The 24,649-nt window shown below is 34.3% G+C and overlaps 1 protein-coding gene across 3 annotated transcripts in view; it reads left to right on the forward strand.

The window, feature by feature from the left end:
- The window catches only part of PIK3CA (phosphatidylinositol-4,5-bisphosphate 3-kinase catalytic subunit alpha), a 70,579-nt gene that overhangs the window by 39,848 nt on the left and 6,082 nt on the right, over positions 1–24,649 (forward strand). Inside the window, exons 6-17 of one of the 3 annotated variants that reach the window (XM_036444023.2) lie at positions 1,030–1,115; positions 8,074–8,179; positions 8,698–8,850; positions 8,945–9,082; positions 12,729–12,853; positions 13,963–14,044; positions 14,321–14,485; positions 14,711–14,814; positions 15,997–16,168; positions 19,028–19,134; positions 20,703–20,824; positions 21,636–21,714. In XM_036444023.2, the coding sequence (XP_036299916.1) occupies positions 1,030–1,115; positions 8,074–8,179; positions 8,698–8,850; positions 8,945–9,082; positions 12,729–12,853; positions 13,963–14,044; positions 14,321–14,485; positions 14,711–14,814; positions 15,997–16,168; positions 19,028–19,134; positions 20,703–20,824; positions 21,636–21,714 (1,439 nt within the window). The remainder of the gene's footprint in view (positions 1–1,029; positions 1,116–8,073; positions 8,180–8,697; positions 8,851–8,944; positions 9,083–12,728; positions 12,854–13,962; positions 14,045–14,320; positions 14,486–14,710; positions 14,815–15,996; positions 16,169–19,027; positions 19,135–20,702; positions 20,825–21,635; positions 21,715–24,649) is intronic. The other 2 variants (XM_036444024.2, XM_045583700.1) reach the window with 2 other exon arrangements.

A 24,649-nucleotide genomic window follows, 5' to 3' on the forward strand; every position in this document is an offset into this window, starting at 1 on the left:
CCTTCCCCTGGCTGCCAGCACTGCCTTTGCTCTGATCAGAGCTGCTGGGGTGGGGCGAAACGCCTGACAATGCAAACATCTCACCCCACCCCCGGCCACTTGGTGCCTGCATATGCAAATTAGCCCATAGTATTTGTTGGGTTAATTTGCATACTCACTCCTGATTGGCTGGTGGGCGTCATGAAGGTACAATCATTTTGCATCTTTCTCTTTTATTAGTGTAGATTTTATATAAACTTTTTTATTGAACTAAATAATGATCTATTGAGCTGCAGTATGTTTTCAGATGGCTAGAAAACCATCCATCTACTTCTGATATTGCACTGCTTAAGGTCCTTTGTCATTTAATATCCTAATGGTTCTAATGCTCACAATTCTAAGCTCTTAAAACCAAAAGTTTTACAGAATTTATTTGGCAGCAAAACCTGGCCCAACTTGAAGCAAGTTTTTTTTGTATCTTTATTTATCCCACTACTATAAATATTCATGTGTTTTGTTGCAGAAGTATTAATATATTTATGGGTGATCTAACTTCAACTAGTATTGAATAATGTTTAGTATATGTACCAATTTATCTTTCTAAAACATGAAAAACTCTGAATTCCATACCTGTCCTAACGGTGGGCCTATAGTGATTTTTATTAGTCTGATGCTCCCCGAAAAATAGCAACAAATTTTGGTGAAGAGCCTGCATCAGTATTAACTTATTATATATGTGAGAAAAGGAGAACTGAAAAGCTGCATCTGAGCAGAAACTTCAAATGGAACCTGCAACCTTGGCATATCGGGACAACGCTCTGCTAACTGAGCTACCTGGCCAGGGGGAAACAGTTATTTTTATGTTATTATTTATTAATTATTGTAGTATTTTCCATAAAACAACTGTAAGCCTACTTTTTTCCCCATGCGTGTACATGTGTGTTTATATCATATATATGTGTGTGTATGTGTGTGTGTGTGCGTATGTGCGTGTGTGTGTGTATGTATATTTGTATATATTTGTTATCACATACCTTTTTTTCTCTTTAGATCTATGTTCGAACAGGTATCTACCATGGAGGAGAACCCTTATGTGATAATGTGAACACTCAAAGAGTACCTTGTTCCAATCCTAGGTAAGGAAGTATATGGATTTCTATCTTCAATGTCATATTAGTGTTTAGCATTGCAATTAATAAAAGTAATACAATTTCCATCATTGGCTTCATACAAGTCAAGGAAATTGCCAGACATTTACATATATAACATAAGGACTTTCTGTCCAAACACAGGATCACTTTATTGAATTTCTATAAAATTTTACCTATAGGGTTTTTCTGATTCTCGCCATTGTATCAAGGAGAGAAAAAGATTTGGTTACACTTTGATACTGATGATTCATAAACCTAGCATTTTATTCTTTTCTTATCTCCATTATCATTTATTTACATTGATAGTTGAACTGAGAGTTGGCAAACAGCTCCAGAGCCAGACTACTAAAAGGCAGTTTTCTGCACATTACCCCCCAAAATAGATAAATCTGACATTCAAATTAATCAGTTTCTTAGGAGGAGGAGGAGTTCTTGGAAACATTTTAAATTATTACTACCTAGATATAATGACAGAATAAAAGGTAGTATAATCCAGCAGCTTGTCATCCTGCCATTTCTTTTCCTTTCTCTATCGAGTCATTTGGGATAAGAGTCTACCCTGAATATAATAGTAATATTTTAAGAGAACACAAATTGGTGTTAAAAATTGATTTTGTAGCATAGCAATCAAGCTAACTAGTGAACCATTCACAAGTAAATCTCTTTATTTTATAATTTATTGTTGAAAGTGTTACAGGTTTCTACAAGTAAATTTCATAATGAATTTAGACTGAATTCTAGGAGAATCAAGAAAAAATTTTGATCTTATAATTAAGTTGCTAGAGGTGACTACCATTCTAGAGTTTGGATCAAGTTCAAAGAGATGGTAATTTTTTTCTGCCTGGAGAAAGGGAAATAGTTCCTCACCCTACCGGAACCCTTAGGCCAGAAAGTACGTCATTCATGTTAGAACTTATGCTGTGACAACAAACAACCCCCAGATCTTTTACAATCTTTATTGGAACAACAAAATTTATTTCCCAGTCATAATGCATAACTCTCACAGGTTGAGTGATTTGGTTGTGAAAGGAACAACAAAACATATTTGAGTAAAGAATAGCCAAAATTAAGCAATCCCATTTACCATCACACCAAAAAAAAAATTAAGATACCTAGGAATAAACTAAGGAGGTAAAAGACCTAAACGCAGAAAACTACAGGACACTGACAAAAGAGATAAAGGAAGACGTTAACAGATGGAAGAACCCTGTTCGTAGATTGGTAGAATCAACATCATTAAAATGTCCATACTACCCAAAGCAATTTATAGGTTCAATGTACACTCCATTAAAATACCAACGGCATATTTCACAGACCTAGAAAGAACTCTCCAAAAATTCATCTGGAATAAAAAAGACCCCGAATAGCCACAGCAATCCTGAGAAAGAAAATAAAGTAGGAGGGATCTTAATACCAGATTTCAAGCTGTATTACAAAGCCACTGTCCTCAAAACAACCTGGTACTGGCACAAGAACAGACATATAGATCAATGGAATAGGATAGAGAATCCGGATATCAACCCAAACTTCTATGCTCAATATTTGACAAAGGAGGTATGAACATACAATGGAGTCAAGACAGTCTCTTCAGTAAATGGTGTTGGGAAAATTGGACAGATACATGCAAAAGAATGAAACTTACACCATACACAAAAATAAACTCAAAATGGATACAGGACTTAAACATAAGACGGGAAACCATAAAAATAGTAGAGGCATCCACAGGCAACAAAATCTCAGACATATGCAAAAAAAACTTCTTCACTGATACTGCCCCTAGAGCAATGGAAGCTAAAGAGAAAATAAACAAATGGGACTATATCAAAATAAAAAGCTTTTTTACAGCAAAAGAACCCATAACAAAATAAGAAAGCCCACTGTATGGGAGAACATATAATATTTGCAAATGTTATTACTGATAAAGGTTTAATCTCCAATATCTACAGGGAACTTACACAACTTAATAAAAGAAAGATAAATGATCCAATAAAAAAATGGGCAATGGACCTAAATAGAATCTTTTCAAAAGAAGACAGAAGGAAGGCCAAGAGACACATGAAAACATGCTCAAAGTCACTAATTATCCAAGAGTTGCAAATCAAAACAACAATGCGGTACCATCTGACACCTGTCAAAATGGCCAACATCAACACATTAACCTGTCAGAATGGCCATCATCAACAAATTAACAAACAACAAGTGTTGGTCAGGATGCGGAGAAAAAGGAACCCTTGTGCACTGCTGGTGGGAATACAGACTGGTGCAACCACTGTGGAGAACAGTATGGAGTTGCTTCAAAAAACTGAAAATGGAACTCCCATTTGACCCAGTAATCCCACTTCTAGGAATAAATAAATCCCAAGAAACTAGAAACATCAATCAAAAAGGATATATGCACCCTTATGTTCATAGCAGCACAATTTACAATAACTAAGATTTGGAAACAGCCTAGGTGCCAGTCAGCAGATGAGTGAATCAGAAAAGTATGGTGCATCTACACAATGGAATACTATGCTGCCATAAAAAAGAAGGAATTCTTATCATTTGCAGTGACCTGGATGGAATTGGAGAACATTATGCTGAGTGAAATACGCCAGTCAATGGAAGAAAAACACCACATGTTCTCACTCATTTATGGACAATAAAGAACATTATAAACCACTGAACAAAAAGTTAGAGACAGAGACAGTAAAGCAACAAACAGACTGTCAAATTACAGTGGGGAGGGTAGGGAGATATAAGAGATCAACCAAAGGACTTGCATGCATATAAGCGTAACCAATGGACACAAAACTCTGGGGAGGGAGGGCATGTATGGGAGTGGGGGAGGACAATGGTAAGATATGTACATACATAATACCTTAATTAAAAAATGTTAAGACTCAAAAAAATTTTTGATAAAAACTGTAAAACCAACAATCTAAGGAGTTTAACAAGCCAAAGGCAAAAACCTCAAAATAATATTGGGTACATTTAGTCTACTTGTTTCAAAACTAAAAAATAAACTAGCTTTATAAAAGTAAAAGGTAAATGTATTTATTTTTTTATTGTTTAAAGTATTACATATACTACTACATATATCTTTTTTTCTTTCCCCATTGATTTTCCCCCAGCCTCACCTACCTCTTGTTGCATGCCCTCAAACCTCCCCCCCCCCATTGTCTTGTGTCCATTGGTTGTGCTTATATGTGTGCATACAAGTCCTTCAGTTGATCTCTTTCCCCACCTCCCCAACACTCCCCAACCTTCCCGCTGTATTTTGACAGTCTGTTCAGTGCTTTACTGCCTCCATATCTATCTTTTTGTTCATCAGGTTATAATGGTCTTTATTTTTCATAAATGAGTGAGATCATGTGATAGCTTTCTTTTATTGCCTGGCTTATTTCACTTAACATAATGCTCTCCAGGTCCATCCATGCTGCTGCAAATGGTAAGAATTCCTTCTTTTTTATAGCAGCATAGTATTCCATTGTGTAGATGCACCATACTTTTCTGATCCACTCATCTGCTGACTGGCACCTAGGCTGTTTCCAAATCTTAGCTATTGTAAATTGTGCTGCTATGAACATAAGGGTGCATATATCCTTTTTGATTGATGTTTCTAGTTTCTTGGGATATATTCCTAGAAGTGGGATTACTGGGTCAAATGGGAGTTCGATTTTTAGGTGTTTTTTTTTTTTAGGAAACTCCATACTGTTCTCCACAGTGGTTACAGCAGTCTGTATTCCCACCAGCAGTGCACGAGGGTTCCTTTTTCTCCACATCCTCACCAGCACTGGTCATTTGTTGTTTTGTTGATGATTGCTATTCTAACAGGAAGTGTTCCTTCCTCTTGAATTTTTTGGAATAGTCTGAGGAGGATAGGTTTTCGTTCTTCTTTGAATGTTTGGTAAAACTCCCCTGTAAAGCTAAATGGCCCCGGACTTTTGTTTGCTAGAAGCTTTCTGATAACTGCTTCAATTTCTTCCTTAGTTATTGGCCTATTGATATGTTTATAATTCTTCCTGATTAAATTTTGGAAGTTTGTATTTTTCTAGGAATATGTCCATTTCCTCTTTGTTCTTACACATATTGTTGAATTTGTCTTCCATTCTTTTCATCCACCTTATGACTATTTCTATGAATTCTTTCTCTGACAGGTTGCTTGCCTCCATTTTGTTTACTTCCTTTTCTGGTGATGCCTGCTTTTCTTTCAGATGTTGTCTGTTTCTTTGTCTCCCCATGTTCTCCCTTCTCCGCGTGTCTGGTTATGTAGTTCTCTCTCTCCTTTCCGTGGGGAAGTGTAGAAGTCCTCTGAATCCACGAGCTTGTGCCTCTTGGGAACCAGTGTTCTCGGGTTCGCAATTGTTCAGTGGGTGCCGCAGTTGTAGATTCCCCAGGCTTTTCAGGCTCCCGATAACATTCAAGATGCACGGTCTCTGCACCTGAGCCAGCTGCTCTGGGAAGGAACCCAGCAGCAGTGGAGGCTGTCCGGTCAGGGGTGCCCAGTCCAGCAGTCCCCCACCGTCTTCTGGGTATAGCTGTCCCTCAACTCACCAACAAACACTCCCTGTGCGACCACACACTCTCCCTTTGTTTTCTCACTCACACACTATCTTGCAGTCTGCCTTCCCGTCGGCAGCCATCTTCAATCTTCCAGATATATGTATTTAACAATCTAAGATTATAATGTCAAAATTTTAGTGAATTAAAGAAGCTATTTGAAAAGAACTTACATTGATTATCTTTTCTTTAAGAATTCTGTAGTCTAAAAGATAAAATTCCTATGATAGCAGTATGAATATTTTAGTAAATTTGTAAACTTTTCTGTATTTACAAAAAAAAATAGAAATAAAAGAAAATGAAGTTATTAAAATGAAAAGGAGATATTAAAAAAATTCTTCTGAGATTAAGTGATTGTTCCAAATACTGTACTTCCCATGTACTAGGTAAATTACCATATGATTTCTTCATAAATGTTATGTTCTCTCCAAAATCAAAATCAATTTGAACTATATATATATATAGCTATTGCCTAATAATAAAGAACTTAATTGTTTTCTGTGTGTGAACTTGAGAAGAAACATGCTTTATTTGCATAGTATTATAAACAACGTTCATAGGATATAGCTCTCATAGTATATAGAATATTTCCCATTAACTCTGACCAAGTCTAGAGATTTAGAAGTAATAAATAAAACCCTGGGTACATTTACTGTGAACTTATCAAATCCCACAATATTTCTTTTCTCCAAATGCATTGTTTCTTTATCCTTTAGAATTCCTTCTTGCTAAGTTCCCTCAATTTAAACATACCTTCTTTGTACAAGTGGATTATATTTTTTAATCTTCATCCATAATCAAGCAAAGAATACACAAAACTTATTTTACTAATAAAGTTTTATAACCTTAGTCTAATTAAAAATTTTATACCACTTTGTTGTTAATTAAGTCTTGTTTTATTTGTGACCAAATCAAAATAGAATTTTGAAGAAGCCATTTAAAAAGTTTTCAAAATCATTATCTAGCACTTGAGATTTTACTTTGGATCAGTTACACTTTTAATTTGTTTACTTTTGTTATCTCATTTAATCTTCACAACAACTTTATGAGAGTAGATACTATTACTAGTCACATTTCCAAAATGAGCAAACAGACAAAGTGAAGGTTGCACATGTAATAAAATAGTAAAAACAAGATTCTACTCTAGATAGTGTGACTTCTGAGTTCATACTCTTAACCATTACTATAATCCTTTTTAAAGAAATAACAATTATGTATTTTGCTTGGCTCTTTACAGATAAGTCCACTAAATAAAATATAGACATTATTTCACATGTAATATCCAATAAATTAAAGGAAATTTATTAAAACTTGAAAAAAGTATCACTTTTTATAGTAACTTTTTATTATGAATGTCAGGTTTTACTTGCAAAATAGTTCTAAAATTCAAATACTTTCTAACAAATACTTTCTACCTTCATTTTATTTAATACTAACTTATTTAAATGAATAAAACTGCATCATGTATAAAAGTAAATGTCATCATAATCATAATAGGAAATTTCATTTTATTTAGTTTTCCTTTTCTATTTGCCTCTTTATAAGCTATTTTTTGGGAGGTAAAAATATGTAGCATAAATGGACAAAAGTATATATTGCAAGAGTTTAGTGAGTTATCATAAAGTGAATATCTATTGTATATTAGCACTACACTGGTCAAGAAGTGGGACATTTAACAGTATTCTAAAAGTCCCTCCTTCCTCATTCCCTCTCCCAGACCATTAGTCTTCTCTCTAAAGGTAATATTACAGTTTAATTTGGACTTTTTGAATTTTATGTAAATGGACTCACAGAGTACATTTTTTTGTGTGTGTCTTTTTTTTTCAACTTAATATTATATTTGTATTATCCATGTTGTAAATAGATGGTATGCATTTCCATTACTGTGTACTTCATTATATGAATATACTGCAGTTTATCTAGTATACTATTAGACATTAAGATTGTTTGCAGTTTGGGAATATTGTAAATAATTCTGTTAACATTCTAGGCAGAAATGCACGCATTTCTTTGATTTTATACCTTGAGCTGTCATATGTCAGTTTTAGTACATTTAGCTTTCCAAATTGGTTGTATAAATTACACCTCCACTAGCAGTATCTGAGATTTCCTGTTACTGCACATTCTATAACCACTCCTTGGTATCATCAATCCTTATAGTTTTAGCTAATCTTTTATATAGTGATAGTTCCGTGACATTTTGTTTTGCATTTTTTTGGATAACAAATAATATGGACTACTTTTTCATGTTTATTGGCCATTTGGGTAAATATCTGTTCCATTCGATCTCTGGCCTGTTTTTTGCTTTATTAATTGTTTTTTTTATGATTTGTAGGAGTCATTCATATGCTCTGGATAAACGTTTTTTGAGAGGAATAATTTTTATTTTTATTTTACATAGGTGGAATGAATGGTTGAATTATGATATGTACATTCCTGATCTTCCTCGTGCTGCTCGGCTTTGTCTTTCCATTTGTTCTGTTAAAGGTCGAAAAGGTGCTAAAGAGGTAAATTATATTCACCTTTAGAAACTCCAAATTATACTGCTTATTGAATTTTTATCAAGAAATTGATATTAGTTTTCTTTATCTAAAATAAATAATTTAAAATTGTAATTAATAAATGTATATTAAAAAATACCTTGGGAGAGCTTTTAGAATTTATAAATAAATTGTGAGTTTGTCCTGAGGTCATACTGATACTCTTTTGGAATATGCCAAGTGACCACACACAAATATCTGTTAAGTGACTACATGCAAATATCTGTCTTGCTTGCTTTGATTCATATTTCCTAATAATAATAATAATTAGAGAAAATACATGTCATTTAAAATGGGAAAAAGGAAAGCGAGATATTTACACTTTGTAAAAATTAATATGAAAAATTAATATGGTTTGTTGTAGACACTGTTATGGACATAGTTGTTGAATTCTCCTTTCTGGAGAAGAAAAGTGTTTTGAAACAGGTTTAATAATTTAACCCAATAAGTAGTGAATATTTTTCGGTTTGTTTGTGTGTTTTAAGGAACACTGCCCATTGGCGTGGGGAAATATAAACTTGTTTGATTATACAGATACTCTAGTATCTGGAAAAATGGCTTTGAATCTTTGGCCAGTACCTCATGGATTAGAAGATTTGCTGAATCCTATTGGTGTTACTGGGTCAAATCCAAATAAAGTAAGCTTTTTTTTAAATTATAAATTAGAATTTTTTCTTTTTTTATGAAGGTCAAACACAATATAGATGTAATAACTTTTATTCTATCTCTTAGGAAACCCCATGCTTAGAGATGGAGTTTGACTGGTTCAGCAGCAGTGTGGTAAAGTTTCCAGATATGACAGTGATTGAAGAGCATGCCAACTGGTCTGTGTCCCGAGAAGCAGGATTTAGTTATTCCCATGCAGGAATGGTAAGACAAATCACTAAGTTTTCTTAAGTATCAGCCATAATCAGTGGATTTGGATACATACTCTTTTTACAGATGGGGTTTCATATGTTTTAGTTACATTGGCATGGCTACTATAGGTGCTTGGACAGCGTTGTAATATAATAAAGTTCTCTATATGCTAATATTTTTACTGCAGCCCTGCCTCTCCTTACTTTATTCAGAGCTCTAGCCTGTCTTCATTTAACAAATATTTATTGAATGCCATTAATGTATGACATGTTTCAGGCAATAACGTTGTAACCTAAAGAGACCTCCTGAGTATGTAGTCTAATGGTGAAAATAGATATTAAGCAGGCAAAAGCAAAAATATAAGATTATAGATCATGGTAAATGCCAAGAAGGAAAAAGCGATAGTGTGCCAGGAATGACTAACAGGGATGGGAGAAAAAGGCTAATATTGGATTTCAGAGGAGACCTTTCTGAAATACAATAGTAACTTTGAAATTAAGCCAAAGTATAAATATATTGTTAGGTGAGCATGGAAGCAGAGGACATTGCTTCACCACCATAGCTCAATCCCCTAGAAAAGAATATATATAAAAAATAGGATTTAAATATTGATCTAGTTATCTGATCTTGGCCATAAATTTGGAACTACAAAATAATAACATAGGAACCATTAACTCTAACTCTTCCTTATTTCTCAAGGACAAAGATGTCAGTGCTAAGAGAAGATATTTTTGTTCTTTAGCTTTTTTTTCTAATTTTCAAATGTATCACTTCGTTTTGACCTAGTTATAGATCATAGATAGACCAACCAATTGAATGTGGGCCAAGAGGTCCTAAAATATGCCTATCATATTTTACATATTCTTGGTGCAATAACAGCAGCACCCAGGGGCAGCCAGCAATGCCACATTTAGGAACTTTCAATAGGAAATTTATCAATTCCTTTTTAAACTGAAGAAGGAGAAGAAGAAGAAGAAGAAGAAGAAGAAGAAGAAGAAGAAGAAGAAGAATCATCTTTACCATTCCTGCCTTTGCACTTTCAAAGACATAGAAATGCTATTTTTAGTACAAATAAATTTAAAATCATTACTAAATTTTGTCAGATGCTAAAAGTACAATTAAAATAAACTTTTTTGACATTAAAAAAGAGATTCTCTTTCTTGAAATTTGTAGCCACTATTCTATAAATTTAATTACTTTATGATAACTTCCCTGACCAGGTAGCTCAGTTAGTTAAAGCATCATCCTGACAAGCCAAATTTGCAGGTTCGATTCCCAGTCAGGGCACCTGCAAGAAGCAACCAATGAAAGCATAAATAAGTAGAACAACAAATTGCTGTTTCTTTCTCTTTCTCTCGCTCTCTTTCCCCCACCCCATCTCTCTCCCTTTCTTCCTTCCTCTCATTAAATCAATAAATTATAAAAATAAAAATAATTCCTTGATGATAATTACTAATATTTATCAAGTGTTTACTGTGTATCAAATGCCATACCAATCACTTTTCACATATTACTTCACTTCATCTTAAAAGCAATCTCTGTGAAGTAGGTATTATTATAAGCCTTATTTCACCAGTGAAGAAACAGGCATAAGAAATCTAAATTACTTATCTAATGATCTCCCCATTTGGGGTGGGCACGCCAGACCCTATCTGTGCACAAATTCCTGCACTGGACCTCTAGTTCTGTTATAAATGAGCAGGAATTCCTTAAATTTTAAGTTAGAAATGAAATACTGATAAACATGCTTATGACATGCCCATATCCCTATCCAATTAGTTGTACCTGTAACTGGAAAGAAAAAGGTGACGTAGAAATTTAAAAATTCCTTGGATCCATTATTCTGATTGGTATCTGTAAGTATAAAAATAGAAATGAAGCAAAGAAAATGACCATTCTAATAAAATTATGAGGCATCAAGGTTTTCAAAAATACTGCATTTTGACATGTGAGTGCGAGAAGAGCCAGAAGTAATGAAAAGCTAGAACTTATTAGATATGTATTTAAAATCTAGACTTAGTATTTACAAGATGAATATGTTCCAGCCTCATGCACAACAGTTGATAAGCAAGCAGTTAGTTGCATTCAAAGAATGTTGCTTATTTTGGATAATAACCTTTGTTTTACTATATTTAAATTATTATCCAGTTGTCATATAATTGTTTTTTCACCACCACTTTATTCTTCTCTATTCTATATTAAAAATAAAAACAAATAAAAATAAGTAAATAATGCAAAAGAATTAAAAGTCCATGGATCCAGGTGGTAAGTGGTAATGACTACTTTTCCTGGTGAAAGGAGGGTTAAGCATTTTTTATCTCTTACCTGAACTATTATTCCAGTAGACTCCTGACTGATCTCTCTCCCCCTGCAGGACTCAGAATGATCTTTACTAAACATAAATCAAATCATGACATTCATTGTTTAATTAATTTTCGCTGAAAATAAAATCCAAACCTTTTACCCTGACCTGAACATTTCTTATGCTGTGAACATGGCTTCCTATCACTCCTCTCCCTCACCTACTGGGCTTCAGGTTCACTGGCCTTCTTCCTGTGCCTCTTTCACACCACGCTCATTCTTTCCCTAAGGCACTTTCCTTGTTCCTCCATCTGCAATAGTCTTTTCCTATCTTAATATTGATGGTTCTTTCTAGTCACTTGGATTACAATTAAATATTACCTTTTCATGCCTTTTCAGAGGCTATTTCTGAGCATCCAGTCTAAAGTAGTCACTCAGTCATTCTCTGTTACATCACCCAGAGTATTTAAATCAACTTGCCAATATTTTTCTTATTTGTTCATTTAATTTTCCACCGTAACACAAGCCCCATTAATACAGGTTCTTTTATAATTTTATGACGCCAAACAGTAAGAACAAGACAAAGCACACAGTCTATGCTTTAATAAATATTTGTTGAGTAAATATGTGCTAATATTTCTTGATGCTGTTAGATAAATTAACAATGTTTAAATGTATAAAAACCTAGTAGCATGGATGTTTGCTTTCATTTTTAGCCATTAGAAATATCTGTAACCCTTTTTAAAGGATATATAATTGTTTTTTATAATACATTAATATGAATTCATAATTATTATATAGTTAGTATATCTACATTTAAAGAAAAAAATTCATTACTTGGAATTATACCAAAAGTTGTGGTGTTTTTGGTTTCCAAAAACACAGTGTACTTGGTTTTAATGGGTACATTGCTTCTCTCCAGGCAACCATTATGAAATAATTTACATTTTAATTTTACTATATTACTATTTCATATTCTCTTATTCCAGAAACATTAGCAGATTACCTAGGAGGGTCCTCATCAGCGTGAGAAGTAACTTATTCACTGCTAACCCCTAGTATCCAATTTCTTATCCCTGACTAACTTTGGCAGTTACTATTCTGTGGTTGATGTTAATGTTAACCAAATAAGTAACTGGAAGAAAAAAAAAGTTACTGGATTTGTTCCACAAATACTGTCTTGAGCTGATTCTTCCCTATTCCTAAAAATAAAGTTTTATCATGGGAATAGTACACTGTTTCACAGCAGTTAATAAGCAATATAAAGTGAACTGACAGTTTTTTTCTTTTTTTTATGTGGATCACTCATGAAAAATATAGCAGAAAAAATCATATAAGATGTTACTTTATTTTACAGAGTAACAGACTAGCTAGAGACAATGAATTAAGAGAAAATGATAAAGAACAGCTCCGAGCAATTTGTACCCGAGATCCTCTCTCTGAAATCACTGAGCAAGAGAAAGATTTTCTTTGGAGCCATAGGTAAGTGTTAAGATGAGGAGTCTTCGTTTCTTACCTTACAGAGGAAAAGAAAGAATTGGCTTTGGCTGATCTTTCCTTTTTTTCTGCCATACCTATTAAAAAGAATAAAGCATAGCCAAAGCCGGTTTGGCTCAGTGGAAAGAGCATCGGCCTGCGGACTGAAGGGTCCCTGGTTCGATTCCAGTCAAGGGCATGTACCTTGGTTGTGGGCACATTCCCAGTAGGGGGTGTGTAGGAGGTGACTGATCGATGGCTCTCCCTCACCAATGTTTCTAACTGTCTCTCTCCCTTCCTCTCTGAAAAATCAATAAAAAATTATTTTTTAAAAAAAGAATAAAACATAAGACACATGACTTTTTATATAAACATATCCTTTTTAAAGTTGTAGATATTGATCAGTATTTCTAGAAAAAATCATGCTGCATTGGTATTAACTTTGGATATTGAATACTTTTTTAAAATTCTAATTTGCTAACACCTTTTTTAGGATTTGGTTTTTATTTTTGCTTTTTAATAAAATTCAAGATCCAAAAAAATATCTTATTGTTTTAGATCAATTTAGTTGGTCTATATTTCTATTTTTAGGAGTTCCCTTCATTTTCATTTTTTTCTTACACTTCCTCAAAATAATAGTATAATGCCTTATTTTTACTTATGAAGAAATTATCATACTACTTGGTGACACTTTTATTTAAATAAAGCAATTGCAGTGCATTTCTGCAGAAGTTCCTTAAACATAAATTCTTTCCTGTGACCACAGTAGAAGTGGTGACTCTTCTCATGGTCCAAGTTGCCTACTGGATGAATAGAAGAAGCTATATAAAGTATGTTATAAAATATTCACAATTTTTCCTAAGTACCTGCCTTCCATTTGGATTTTTCTTTTGCCTCCCTTGCCATTATAACTGGATCTAGGTATCTGTGTACATAAATATGCAACAAAATGTTAGAACACTGATTTTTTAAATTTAATTTTAAGGAAGGCTAGTAATGATAAAACCTAAGTGTTTGGAACGTCTTAAAGATTGCATAGTTGAAAATTTAGACATCTAGACCTTATAAATAACATGCAAGAATGTTTTTTATTTTGTTTTATCTTTTCTACACAGGCACTATTGTGTAACTATCCCTGAAATTCTACCCAAATTGCTTCTGTCTGTTAAATGGAATTCTAGAGATGAAGTAGCTCAGGTAAGTGCATGTTTGAGATTCCTGAATAGCTGTTGCTTGGATTGTTTTCTCTCACAAAGTCTGCATAAATGAGGTAAAATAGACTGTTTTAAGTTAATTAATAATGGTAATATAGTAGAGAAAAATGATTAGAAATGAATATTTTAAGCACTGAATTCATAAGGGAGCTTTTATCTAAACGAATTTAAAATGAAAAATTAAGACAATGTCTTAAAAGGGTTCATTCACAACTGTCTTTGCTTTACAAATACGATTTGTAGTCTTTCTCGTGCACAGATGTACTGCTTGGTAAAAGACTGGCCTCCGATCAAACCCGAACAAGCTATGGAGCTTCTGGACTGCAACTACCCAGACCCTATGGTTCGAAGTTTTGCTGTTCGATGCTTAGAAAAATATTTAACAGATGACAAACTTTCTCAGTACCTAATTCAGCTCGTACAGGTAAAATAATGTAAAAAAGAAAAATTATGTTTTATTCTAAGTCCAGGCAACTTTCAAAACCTCTACTTATTAACTGATTTTATGCTTTTTTAAAAATTAGTTTTGTCACCAGTAGTATCTACTTTCTTTCTAAAAAAAAAAAATTGCCTTTAATTCCAACCATGCAAAAATTGACCCTCATTGATGTAAAAGTTATTTTATGTTTGTTTGTTTTGAAACACATAGGTCCTAAAATATGAACAGTATTTGGATAACCTGCTTGTGAGATTTTTACTCAAAAAAGCATTGACTAATCAAAGGATTGGGCACTTTTTCTTTTGGCATTTAAAGTAAGTCCAATTATTTTCTCATTAAATTATCTACAGACTTATTACTTTCTTAATATTTGTATAAATATGCATACTTATATACTATAGCTTTTGTTTGTCTGAGTTTTCCATATTGAAAATATGTGGTACTAATGAGTAGTTTCCCCTCAAGCTTTTCTCTTTAGAATTAAATAAACAGTGAAATTCAAAACTGAATTTTTTACAGGAATGAGAGCTGAAATATTTATAAAGACTTTGATTCTACTTTAAGTGAAGTTAAATTTGCTAGGTTAATATTGATTAAAGGTATATTTGATTTCACTGTTGTGTATTAAAATATCCCAAAATGAAGAAAAAAATCTTACCTTGGAATTGGAATTCAGAAGAAAAATAACAAAAATCTCAAGTTTCTTATTAGAAAAGAAGCTAATTAAGAATAGAAATAAATATGTAGAATCAGATATACCTAATTCTCAAAGGTAGGAGTCATAAACCAAACACTTTTTTTCTAAATATAGAAACAGATTTGTAGATAACATGGTTTTTTAAATGTTAAAATTTAAAATGAAACCTAGAAGCTGGGTTTAAAATAACATAAGTTCAGGTGTGCTTTGATGTCTTTCTCTAAGTTCCTTTTGGCTGGGTTAGTTGAGCTTCTGGGATTTCTAGATTTATAGTTTTTATCACATTTGGAAAATTATTGTGTATTTAGCAATGTTGCTTAATAAAATTTCATTCCATTCCTCCAAAAAAAATAAAATAACTTAAATTCAGAGACAATGTAGAAAAGGAACATGTATGCCAGCAGAGTCAAACAGTATTTACTGATTCTTAACTCCCTCTCCATTTTATTTTTGTTCCTACTTTCCCTTTGCTCATTTTTATATGTATATCTGAGAGATTAGTTAATAAAAAGTAGTTGAAATAAACCTAAAAGCTAGTAACGTTAACATTTGAAGAACTCTCTGAAGAAACTCTCGATTATTTGGCTTCTAAATGATGTTTTAAATTATTTTGTTCATATGATATAACACTTACTGAATTTAGGAAAAAAAATTCTTAAGTATATATGTACCCATTTTAAACTATTTGTATGTGTGTGTGTATATATATATGTGTGTGTGTGTGTGTGTGTGTGTGTGTGTGTGTGTGTGAGTGTATGTGTATTGTTCTTTTTGTTTTAATCTTGCACTGTTCCTCTAGATCTGAGATGCACAATAAAACAGTTAGTCAGAGGTTTGGCCTGCTTTTGGAATCCTACTGCCGTGCATGTGGGATGTATTTGAAGCACCTGAACAGGCAAGTCGAGGCTATGGAAAAGCTCATCAACTTAACTGACATTCTCAAACAAGAGAAGAAGGATGAGACTCAAAAGGTATGTGACTCTTTAGTTTGTTTTTGAAACTCTTTGTTACAGTGTAGCAGGGTTATTTGAGAGCCCAGTATACAGGAGTGTATAAAAGTAGGTCTATAGTTGTGAGTACACAAATAATTAATATTTATTTATTATTGTATTACTTATTTGTATTATTTCCCTATGAACAACTGAAAACCTACTTTTGCCCACCTCTGTATATGCGGATCATGGGTCTTTGAATCAAGCATATTAGGATCTGTATCCATTTCCACTGGCTCCTGGCTGTGTAATGTTAGACACATTATGTAGTTTTTGAGATTCATCTTCCTTATCTGTAAAATGAGAATAATTCTTCATAGTGTTGTCATGAGAATTAAATTATTTGAGATATGCAAAGCTCCTGTCACAGTCCCTAGAACATGGAAAGTGCCAGTAATTGTTAGTTCTCTCTCTCTTCCTTTCTCTTTCATATAATCCTAACTTTAAAAAATAATTTTCCAATACTTTCAACAATAAAGAATTATTAAAAAAATAAAAATAATTTTCCCTATTCTGTGTCACTTACTCTTTTAGTAATGACCTTGAAAATGAGTGGAAGAAAATTAGTGTTTATATTTCGTGGTTTAAAATGGACTTCGTTACTCAGTGAATATGTCATGCTTTAGTCAAGTGCAGTCAAGCTTAGAGTACTGAGGAATATGAAATGTGAAGATTTTTCATGAGCTTTTCCTATTCTTTATCCTTTATCCCACCATATTTTATAGTTAAAAGTGAAATCATACTTCATCTCCAGTGAAATGAAGAAAAAAAAATCTCAGCTTATTAATGAGTCCCCAAAGTACACAGAATGTAAATTAGCAATACTGAATTAATTTTTCCAACATTTTCATTAATATTGATTGAAAAAATATTACTTTCTGTAAAAAAAAAAAGTTACTGTTTTAATCTAAATGCCACAGAATTAATTTTATTAAAGTTATGGTATATAAGTTTAAATATAGATTATTAGAAAATAATTATACTGTTTCTGATGCTAGAATTGTAAGCAAGAGGGGACTAGACTGCTTTGAAAGAATAATGCTTATTACATTTATATTGTAACTGAGATAAGAAAAAATAAACTAGATATTAGTTAAATTAGTAAATATAGGCATTTCTTTAAACTGGAATTTTTTTTATAACAGATTGGCCATGACACAGTGGATTAATTAGGAACATGAAATTCACTACTCGGATTACTATTGTCTTAAATGGAGTTGTGATAGGAAACTAAAAACACAGTCATAGGATTTGTGGAATCTAAAAACAACAACAAATGAACAAGCAGAACAGAAACAGACTAATAGATACAGAAAACTTTTTGATGGTTGCCAGATGGGAGGGGGTTCGGGGGTGATTGAAAAAAGTGAAGGGATTAAAAAATACAAATTGGCTCTAGCCGGTTTGGTTCAGTGGATAGAGCATCGGCCTGCAGATTAAAGGGTCCCTGGTATGATTCCGGCCAAGGCATATGCCCAAGGGCAGGCTCGATCACCCCCAGTAGGTGATTCTCTCTCATCATTGATGTTTCTATCTCCCCCTCTCCCTTCCTCTCTGAAATCAATAAAATAAAATAAAAAAACATATTTTTTAATTGGTAGTTACTAAATGGTCACAGGGATGTAAAGTACTGCCCCAGTCATAGGACTAAAGGCACTTACTTTGTGTGGTTTGTATTTTATCATAACAATGATAAAAGTGCAGGAAGCAGTGTGCTAACTTTAGAGCTGATAGTGACAGAGAAAAAAATGCCTTTGCATGATCAAGACCCCTAGTCAGTGATGACTAGATTTTCCAGTTATTCACTTATACATAGAAAGGGAGGGGGGACGGGGACTTGTTACTAAAATCCAGCATGAATATAAATTTATTATGAACTCCTAAGACCTAAACTCTTTTTTTTGTTCCCCACTCATATTTTACATTTTCAATAGAGGTTTTCTGAAATAAAATGGCAATTATGACATGATAGCTCAGCAGTCTGGGCTCTGGTTTGAACTGATTAAAAATGGATGTACCTTTCTAAGTCTATGCTGGAGCATGAGTATAGTGTGAGACTCAGTGAGACAAATGTTTTTACAAGTCCTTTTCCCAGCAGTTCCTTTTAGCCTCCCTTGACCTTTTCTACCCATCAGAAAGAGAGTGAACATGATGCCTGGACCGGTTTGGCTCAGTGGATAGAGCGTCGGCCTGCAGACTGAAAGGTCCCGGGTTCGATTCCGGTCAAGGGCACGTACCTTGGTTGCAGGCACATCCCCGGTGGGGGGTGTGCAAGAGGCGGCTGGTCGATGTTTCTCTCTCATCGACGTTTCTAACTCTCTGTCCCTCTCAATTCCTCTCTGTGTAAAATCAATAAAATATATTTTTAAAAAAAAGAGAGAGAGAGTGAACATGATGTCTCCAAAGCTTTCCCTCTACAACATTGGGTCAGCAAACTTTCTTACAAGGTCAGATAATAAGTTTTCAGGCCATGTGGATTCTGTTGTAATTACTTAACTCTGCTGTTTGAAAAAACAGCCAAAGTCTAAATGAATGGGCATGGTTATATTCAACTCAATTTAATTTACAAAATCTGGCCGCTGACCTGCTGTCGATGGCCGCGCCCTGTTCTAAAGCCAGAGCATTGCCTCTGTCATCAGGCTCCTAGGGAGGCTCACAGTGCTGTCACTCTCGCCTCTGCCTGAGTTGTCTGCTCTATGTTACAGAAGCACATCTAACTAGAATGCTGCCAATCCAAGATATCTATTCAAAGTCTGAGGTTCCAGTGTGTAAAAGAAATTAGCAGTTAGTTTTACCTGCTAATTTCATCCTCTAATCATGATTATACTAATTTATCAGGTACAGATGAAGTTTTTAGTTGAGCAGATGCGGCGACCAGATTTCATGGATGCTCTACAGGGCTTTCTGTCTCCTCTAAATCCTGCTCATCAATTAGGAAATCTCAGGTAAGGTACCTTATTGGAAGTTTTATTTATATGTTTAAGTAGTATTCTCTTTGGAGAAAATCTTGAGAAAAGTCAAAATGTCCATTATAATTAGCCTTAGCTGGTTTGGTTCAGTGGATAGATGTCAGCTTGTGGACTGGGGCGATCTCAGGTTCGATTCTGGTTGCGGGCTTGATGCCCTGTTTGTTCCGTGCAGGAGGCAGCCGATCAATGATTATCTCTAATCGTTGATATTTATATCTGTCCCTTTTCCTTCCTCTCTGAAATCAATAGAAATACATATTTTTTAAAATGTTCATTATAGCCGAAACCAGTTTGGCTCAATGGATAGAGCGTCGGCTTGGGGACTGAAGGGTCCTGGGTTCGATTCCGGTCAAGTGCATGTACCTTGGTTGCCGGCATATCCCCAGTAGGGGGTGTGCAAGAGGCAGCTGATGGATGACTCTCTCTCATCGATGTTTCTAACTCTCTATCTCTCTCCCTTCCTCTCTGTACAAAATCAATAAAATATATATTTTTAAAAAATAATAAAATAAAATGTCCATTATAATTAGAATATTCCATTATACAGTACGTTTATAGTTGTGAGTACATGAAGCACAGTTTATTTGTGTATTGTTTATTAATTATTGTATTATTTTCTATACAACCAACTATAAACCTACTTTTGCTTCACCTTGTACATGCTTCCTTCTTCCATTCTCATACCCTACAAAGTAAGAGTTGTAAAATTTTCTTAAGTTCAGGATGAGTTTTACTACTTTAATAATGGAGTTTATAATACTCTAGAGCCAGAATTTCTATACTATAGAATAAGAAATGGAATGTAATATCTGTAAAACTAATGATGTGGCCCTGGTGGATATTGTTCAGTGGTTAGAGTATTGGCCTGCGCACCAAAGGGTCACAGGTTCAATTCCAGTCAAGGGCACATACCTGTGTTGCAGGTTCAATCCCCAGCCCAGGTTGGGGCACGTATGAGAGACATCCAATTGATATTTTTCATACATTGATGTTTCTCTCTTTTTTCCTTCCTCCTCCTCCTCCTTTCCACTTTCTCTGAACATCAATGGAAAAAATATCCTTGGGTGAGGATTGAAAAAAGAATGTGAATAGGAAAAAAAACAAAACTAATAATGTGTCCCTATGTTTGTTGAAAATTAATGTTGTTATGTGATTCATTTTTAAGCTTAATATTTTTTGATTTTTTAAATTATTGATTTGAGAGATCAAAGAAGGGAGGGAGGGATGGAGAGAGGGAGCGAGGCATTGATTTGCTGTTCCAATTAATCTACTCATTCATTGGTTGCTTATATATGCCCTTAACAGGGATTGAACCCTCAGCCTTGGTGTATCAGGACAACCCTCTAACCAACTGAGCTACCCAGCTAGGGCAACATTTATTTTCTCTTTATACTCCCTTAGAAATGAATTCATTAATAAAATCAAGTGAAAACTTTTAAATTTTTATAACACTTTAGAAAGTAATGCTATTTTAAAATTAATTTGAGGGTAAAAGAATAATAAAGCTAAAGTGCCTACTATTAAAGTTTTTAACTATTTTAAAGGCTTGAAGAGTGTCGAATTATGTCCTCTGCAAAAAGGCCACTGTGGTTGAATTGGGAGAACCCAGACATCATGTCAGAGTTACTCTTTCAGAACAATGAGATCATCTTTAAAAATGGGGATGGTAAGGAAGAGTATTAATGAACCTATGATGCATGAATTTAGCTATCTTTTTATATACGGGATATTTATGAACCATGAAGACTATTGAAAGCTATTTAAGGAATATGCATGTGGCAAATGTGTAATATTAAGCAGATGTCTTGGCCTTTAGAATATGTATGTATAATTATTGAAAAGAAGCACTGGTTTAGAATCAGAATGCTTGAGTCTGTTTCTAACTATCATTTGTTTAGCTATGAGAGTGTCCATTTACTCCATAGACATTTGATGTGCTAGTGGGGTTGTAAGAATAAATAAACAAAACAGAATCCCTGCCCTCCTAAAGGTTACATTCTAGCAGGGAAGAGAGATGTAAGACAAATAATTATAAAAATAAAATTACAACCATGGTGCAAGGGGAAAGTATAGTTTGCTAAGAAATCATATAAAAGGAGATCCTAACTTACTTGGAGAATAGGCTGTGCGGGAGCAGTGGGAGGGTCACTGATGGGTTTCCATTGGGAAATGACATTTCAGCATTGAATTCGGTTAATCGAATGTTTAAATATAAACGTGTTCAAATTTAAAAGTTCAGAAAAATAAATGTTTTAATTTAAAATTTTTGGAAAATAGCTTATCGTACATTGTTATATAGATGAGTTTATGTAGATACTTTAGAAATGGGTTAAAGAGTCAAAATATTGCTTCCTAATAGATTATTTTAAAGAGTAAATATAGCTCTATTTATTTATCATTTGAAAACAATGTGATAACATGATACTCAAATGTGTACTTATGGTATTAAGTAGTAGTACATATTATTTGAATTTCAGATTTGCGGCAAGATATGCTAACACTTCAAATTATTCGCATTATGGAAAATATCTGGCAAAATCAAGGTCTTGATCTTCGGTAGGTAACCAATAAGGCATCATGTATGTTGAAAATTACCCTGTAAAAGTAAGCTATGCAGCAAAAACTGGTTTGGCTCAATGGATAGAGCATCGGCTTGGGGACTGTAGGGAGCCGGGTTCGATTCCGGTCAAGGGCATGTACCTTGGTTGCGGGCAGGCAGCTGATGGATGACTCTCTCTCATCGATGTTTCTAGCTGTCTCTCTCTCCCTTCCTCTCTGTACAAAATCAATAAAATATATTTTTTTAAAGTAAGCTATGCATAAATATTAATTATAAAACATGTAGAGACATACATCTGTAAAAAGTATGAGACAGTAATTAACACTAATTTCTTTCCTTTGTCCTCCTCCTCGTTGACTTACTGTAGCTACTGAGATTCTGCTAAGTAAGAAGAGCTTTCTCTTATAAACTGGGAGATTGCAACTGCGAGTATCTGTTTAAGAGCAGGATATAGGAGACAAAAGGCCCCTGTTGCCTTTCAGAAGTTTAGAAAAAAGTTTCTTTCATAATATAAATTTTCTAATTTTAAAACTTTCTAAATTCTCTAGTCTTGAATCAATTTTGCAGAAAAATTTATGAAAGCAACTAATCTTAAAGCTTTTACAATTCTGTTGATTTCTGGCCAGCCTTCCACAATTACCAGTATTATCTCCAAGTTTTCTCTCATGCATCTTCTTCTCATGATCTTTGCTTTTAATGGTTTTTCCTTCTCTTACTTTGCAAATATAGGGTCTTTCAGACAAAGGCCACCCTCTCCAAAAGTATTTTGTCTGTAAGTGGGCATAAGAGATAGGAATCAATGCTATTTAGGGTTTTGTTTGTATGCTTTTTCTAGATTAAGAATAGCTAGCATATAAAAGTATATCAGAAATAAATAATAGAACCTGCCACATTACAAATTTTAGTTATCAACTTTAATTCTTAACTTATTATTCTTTGCCTAATCCCTACTACTTTCCAAAAACAATTCCTGTGATATGAATCAGGTTTCCTTTTTTGGTATAATTTCCTGTTGTGAGAGATCCACACGCCGCCACTGCCACCACTCCCAGGGGAGTGGAGTACAAAAGAGAATGCAGAACTAGAGAGTAAAGGAAAGATTTAACTGTAGTGCAACTCTGGTAATTAATGATATTTGATTGTAAATTAGTGACTGTGCAAAAAAAGCATCTAAAGTTAAGCTTGATCATTGGAAAGTAAATTGGATCTTTAGAAAGTTTTTAAGTCATGATATTTTCTAAATATTGTTCTTTCTTTTTAATTAAGGTTAAAATTTTTGTTTAAAGTTTAATTTTAAATAAAATGATAACGTTTTTATTTATTCTTGGCAAAACTTAGATTCAGGTTTATGGTGATTCTGTTTGGTGGTGTGTTGTTTTTTTCCCTAACTAGCCTTTTAGGGACTATGTGATTCTTTAAATTATGAGCATGTTCAGTAGTAATAAAATATAAATAAGAGAATGAGCAGGAGTACAGCTTTAAGAAATTCCTGTATTTACCAGGGCGGATAGAAGAAAAGATTCTATAAGAAAAATGTTCAAAAGAGTAGGAGGACTAGAGTAAGTGATTCACAAAACCCCAAAGAGGGAGAGATTCACAAACAATTTAGTGTCATGTACTTCAGGGGATTTCTTAAGCCTTTGGATATGATTATTTGTGGTTAGCTTTAAGAAGAACTAAGTAAAGTGGTAGGCAGAGAAGCTAGGCTATGAGAAATTACATGAGAAAATGAAAATAAGTGTAGAGGATTTCTCTTTAGAAAGGTGGTAAGATTAAAAGCCTAAGCAACTGTTATAACCAAATGACTGGAATGACCAGTTGTCCAGTTGCTATGATGTTCACTGACCACCAGGGGGCAGACACTTACCGCCTGAGCTGCCCCATTATGGTCAGTGCACTCCCACAGCCAACTGCCTGTGGTCCTTCCCCCCAGCCAGCCAGCCTCCCACAGTCCCTCCCCCGACAGCCAGCAGGTCCCCCATCAACCCCATGGTAAACCATTCGTAGAGACCTGCTTCAGGGTCAGGGTTTCATACATAGCAGAGCAGCTCCCTTACTGCATCCTATTGAAAGTCAGCACTCCGACACAGGGTCTGTCTCACTCCCATCCTCTCCCTTCCCTGGGGGCCACCCACCTGCTATGGTGGCTATGTGGCAACAAGGGGTGGAGATGGAGAACCATGCAATGGCAGGACACCTACAATGGCAGCAGCAGCACCCATTCCTTCCACACCCGGCCTGGCGACCATCACCTCCTCTCCCAACTCTTCCAGAGCCCAATTTCTTTGGGCTCCGGGCTTGGGTGGCAGCAGACACAGCCCCTTTCTCTGGGGGGCTGAGGGCCAGCTCCCTCCTCAGGGCCAGCCTTCCACAGTCCATCCCCCTGGCTGGCAGACCCTGACCTGCCTGGCCCCAATTGGCTCAGTCCCAATCAGCCCTGATCGCTGGCCAGGCCTAGGGACCCCAGGCATGCACAAATTTGTGCACTGGGCCTCTAGTTAATACATAATAATGTTAGAATAAACTGTCTCACATACTCAAAACTCTAAGCTTCCTTCCATTAAAATGTTGCATTAGATTGAATACAGAAACATATATGAGAATTCAGCTCATACTGTTAAGCTAGACAGTAAAGAAATTTGAAATAATGGAAAACAGTGTTACTCTTCTCACTAAGTTTCTTAATTTAACACAGTCTTTTATGTCATAATAGATGTTATTTATATTACCTTATAATAGTTTGTTTTTATTTTATAATTTTATGGATTCATTAATATTTTAATTTTTTTTCCATTTTAATTTCTAACATCAATAGATATAGCCCATATAAATAAAAACTCTTGGGAATCCACAGTAATTTTTAAGAGTATTAACAAGTCCTGAGACCAAAAATTTGAAACTACTATCTTAAAGTATTGTTTTGATGTCAAT

The sequence above is a fragment of the Pipistrellus kuhlii genome, unplaced genomic scaffold (genome assembly GCF_014108245.1).
Source record: "Pipistrellus kuhlii isolate mPipKuh1 unplaced genomic scaffold, mPipKuh1.p scaffold_m20_p_2, whole genome shotgun sequence".
NCBI classification, from domain to species: Eukaryota; Metazoa; Chordata; class Mammalia; order Chiroptera; family Vespertilionidae; genus Pipistrellus; species Pipistrellus kuhlii.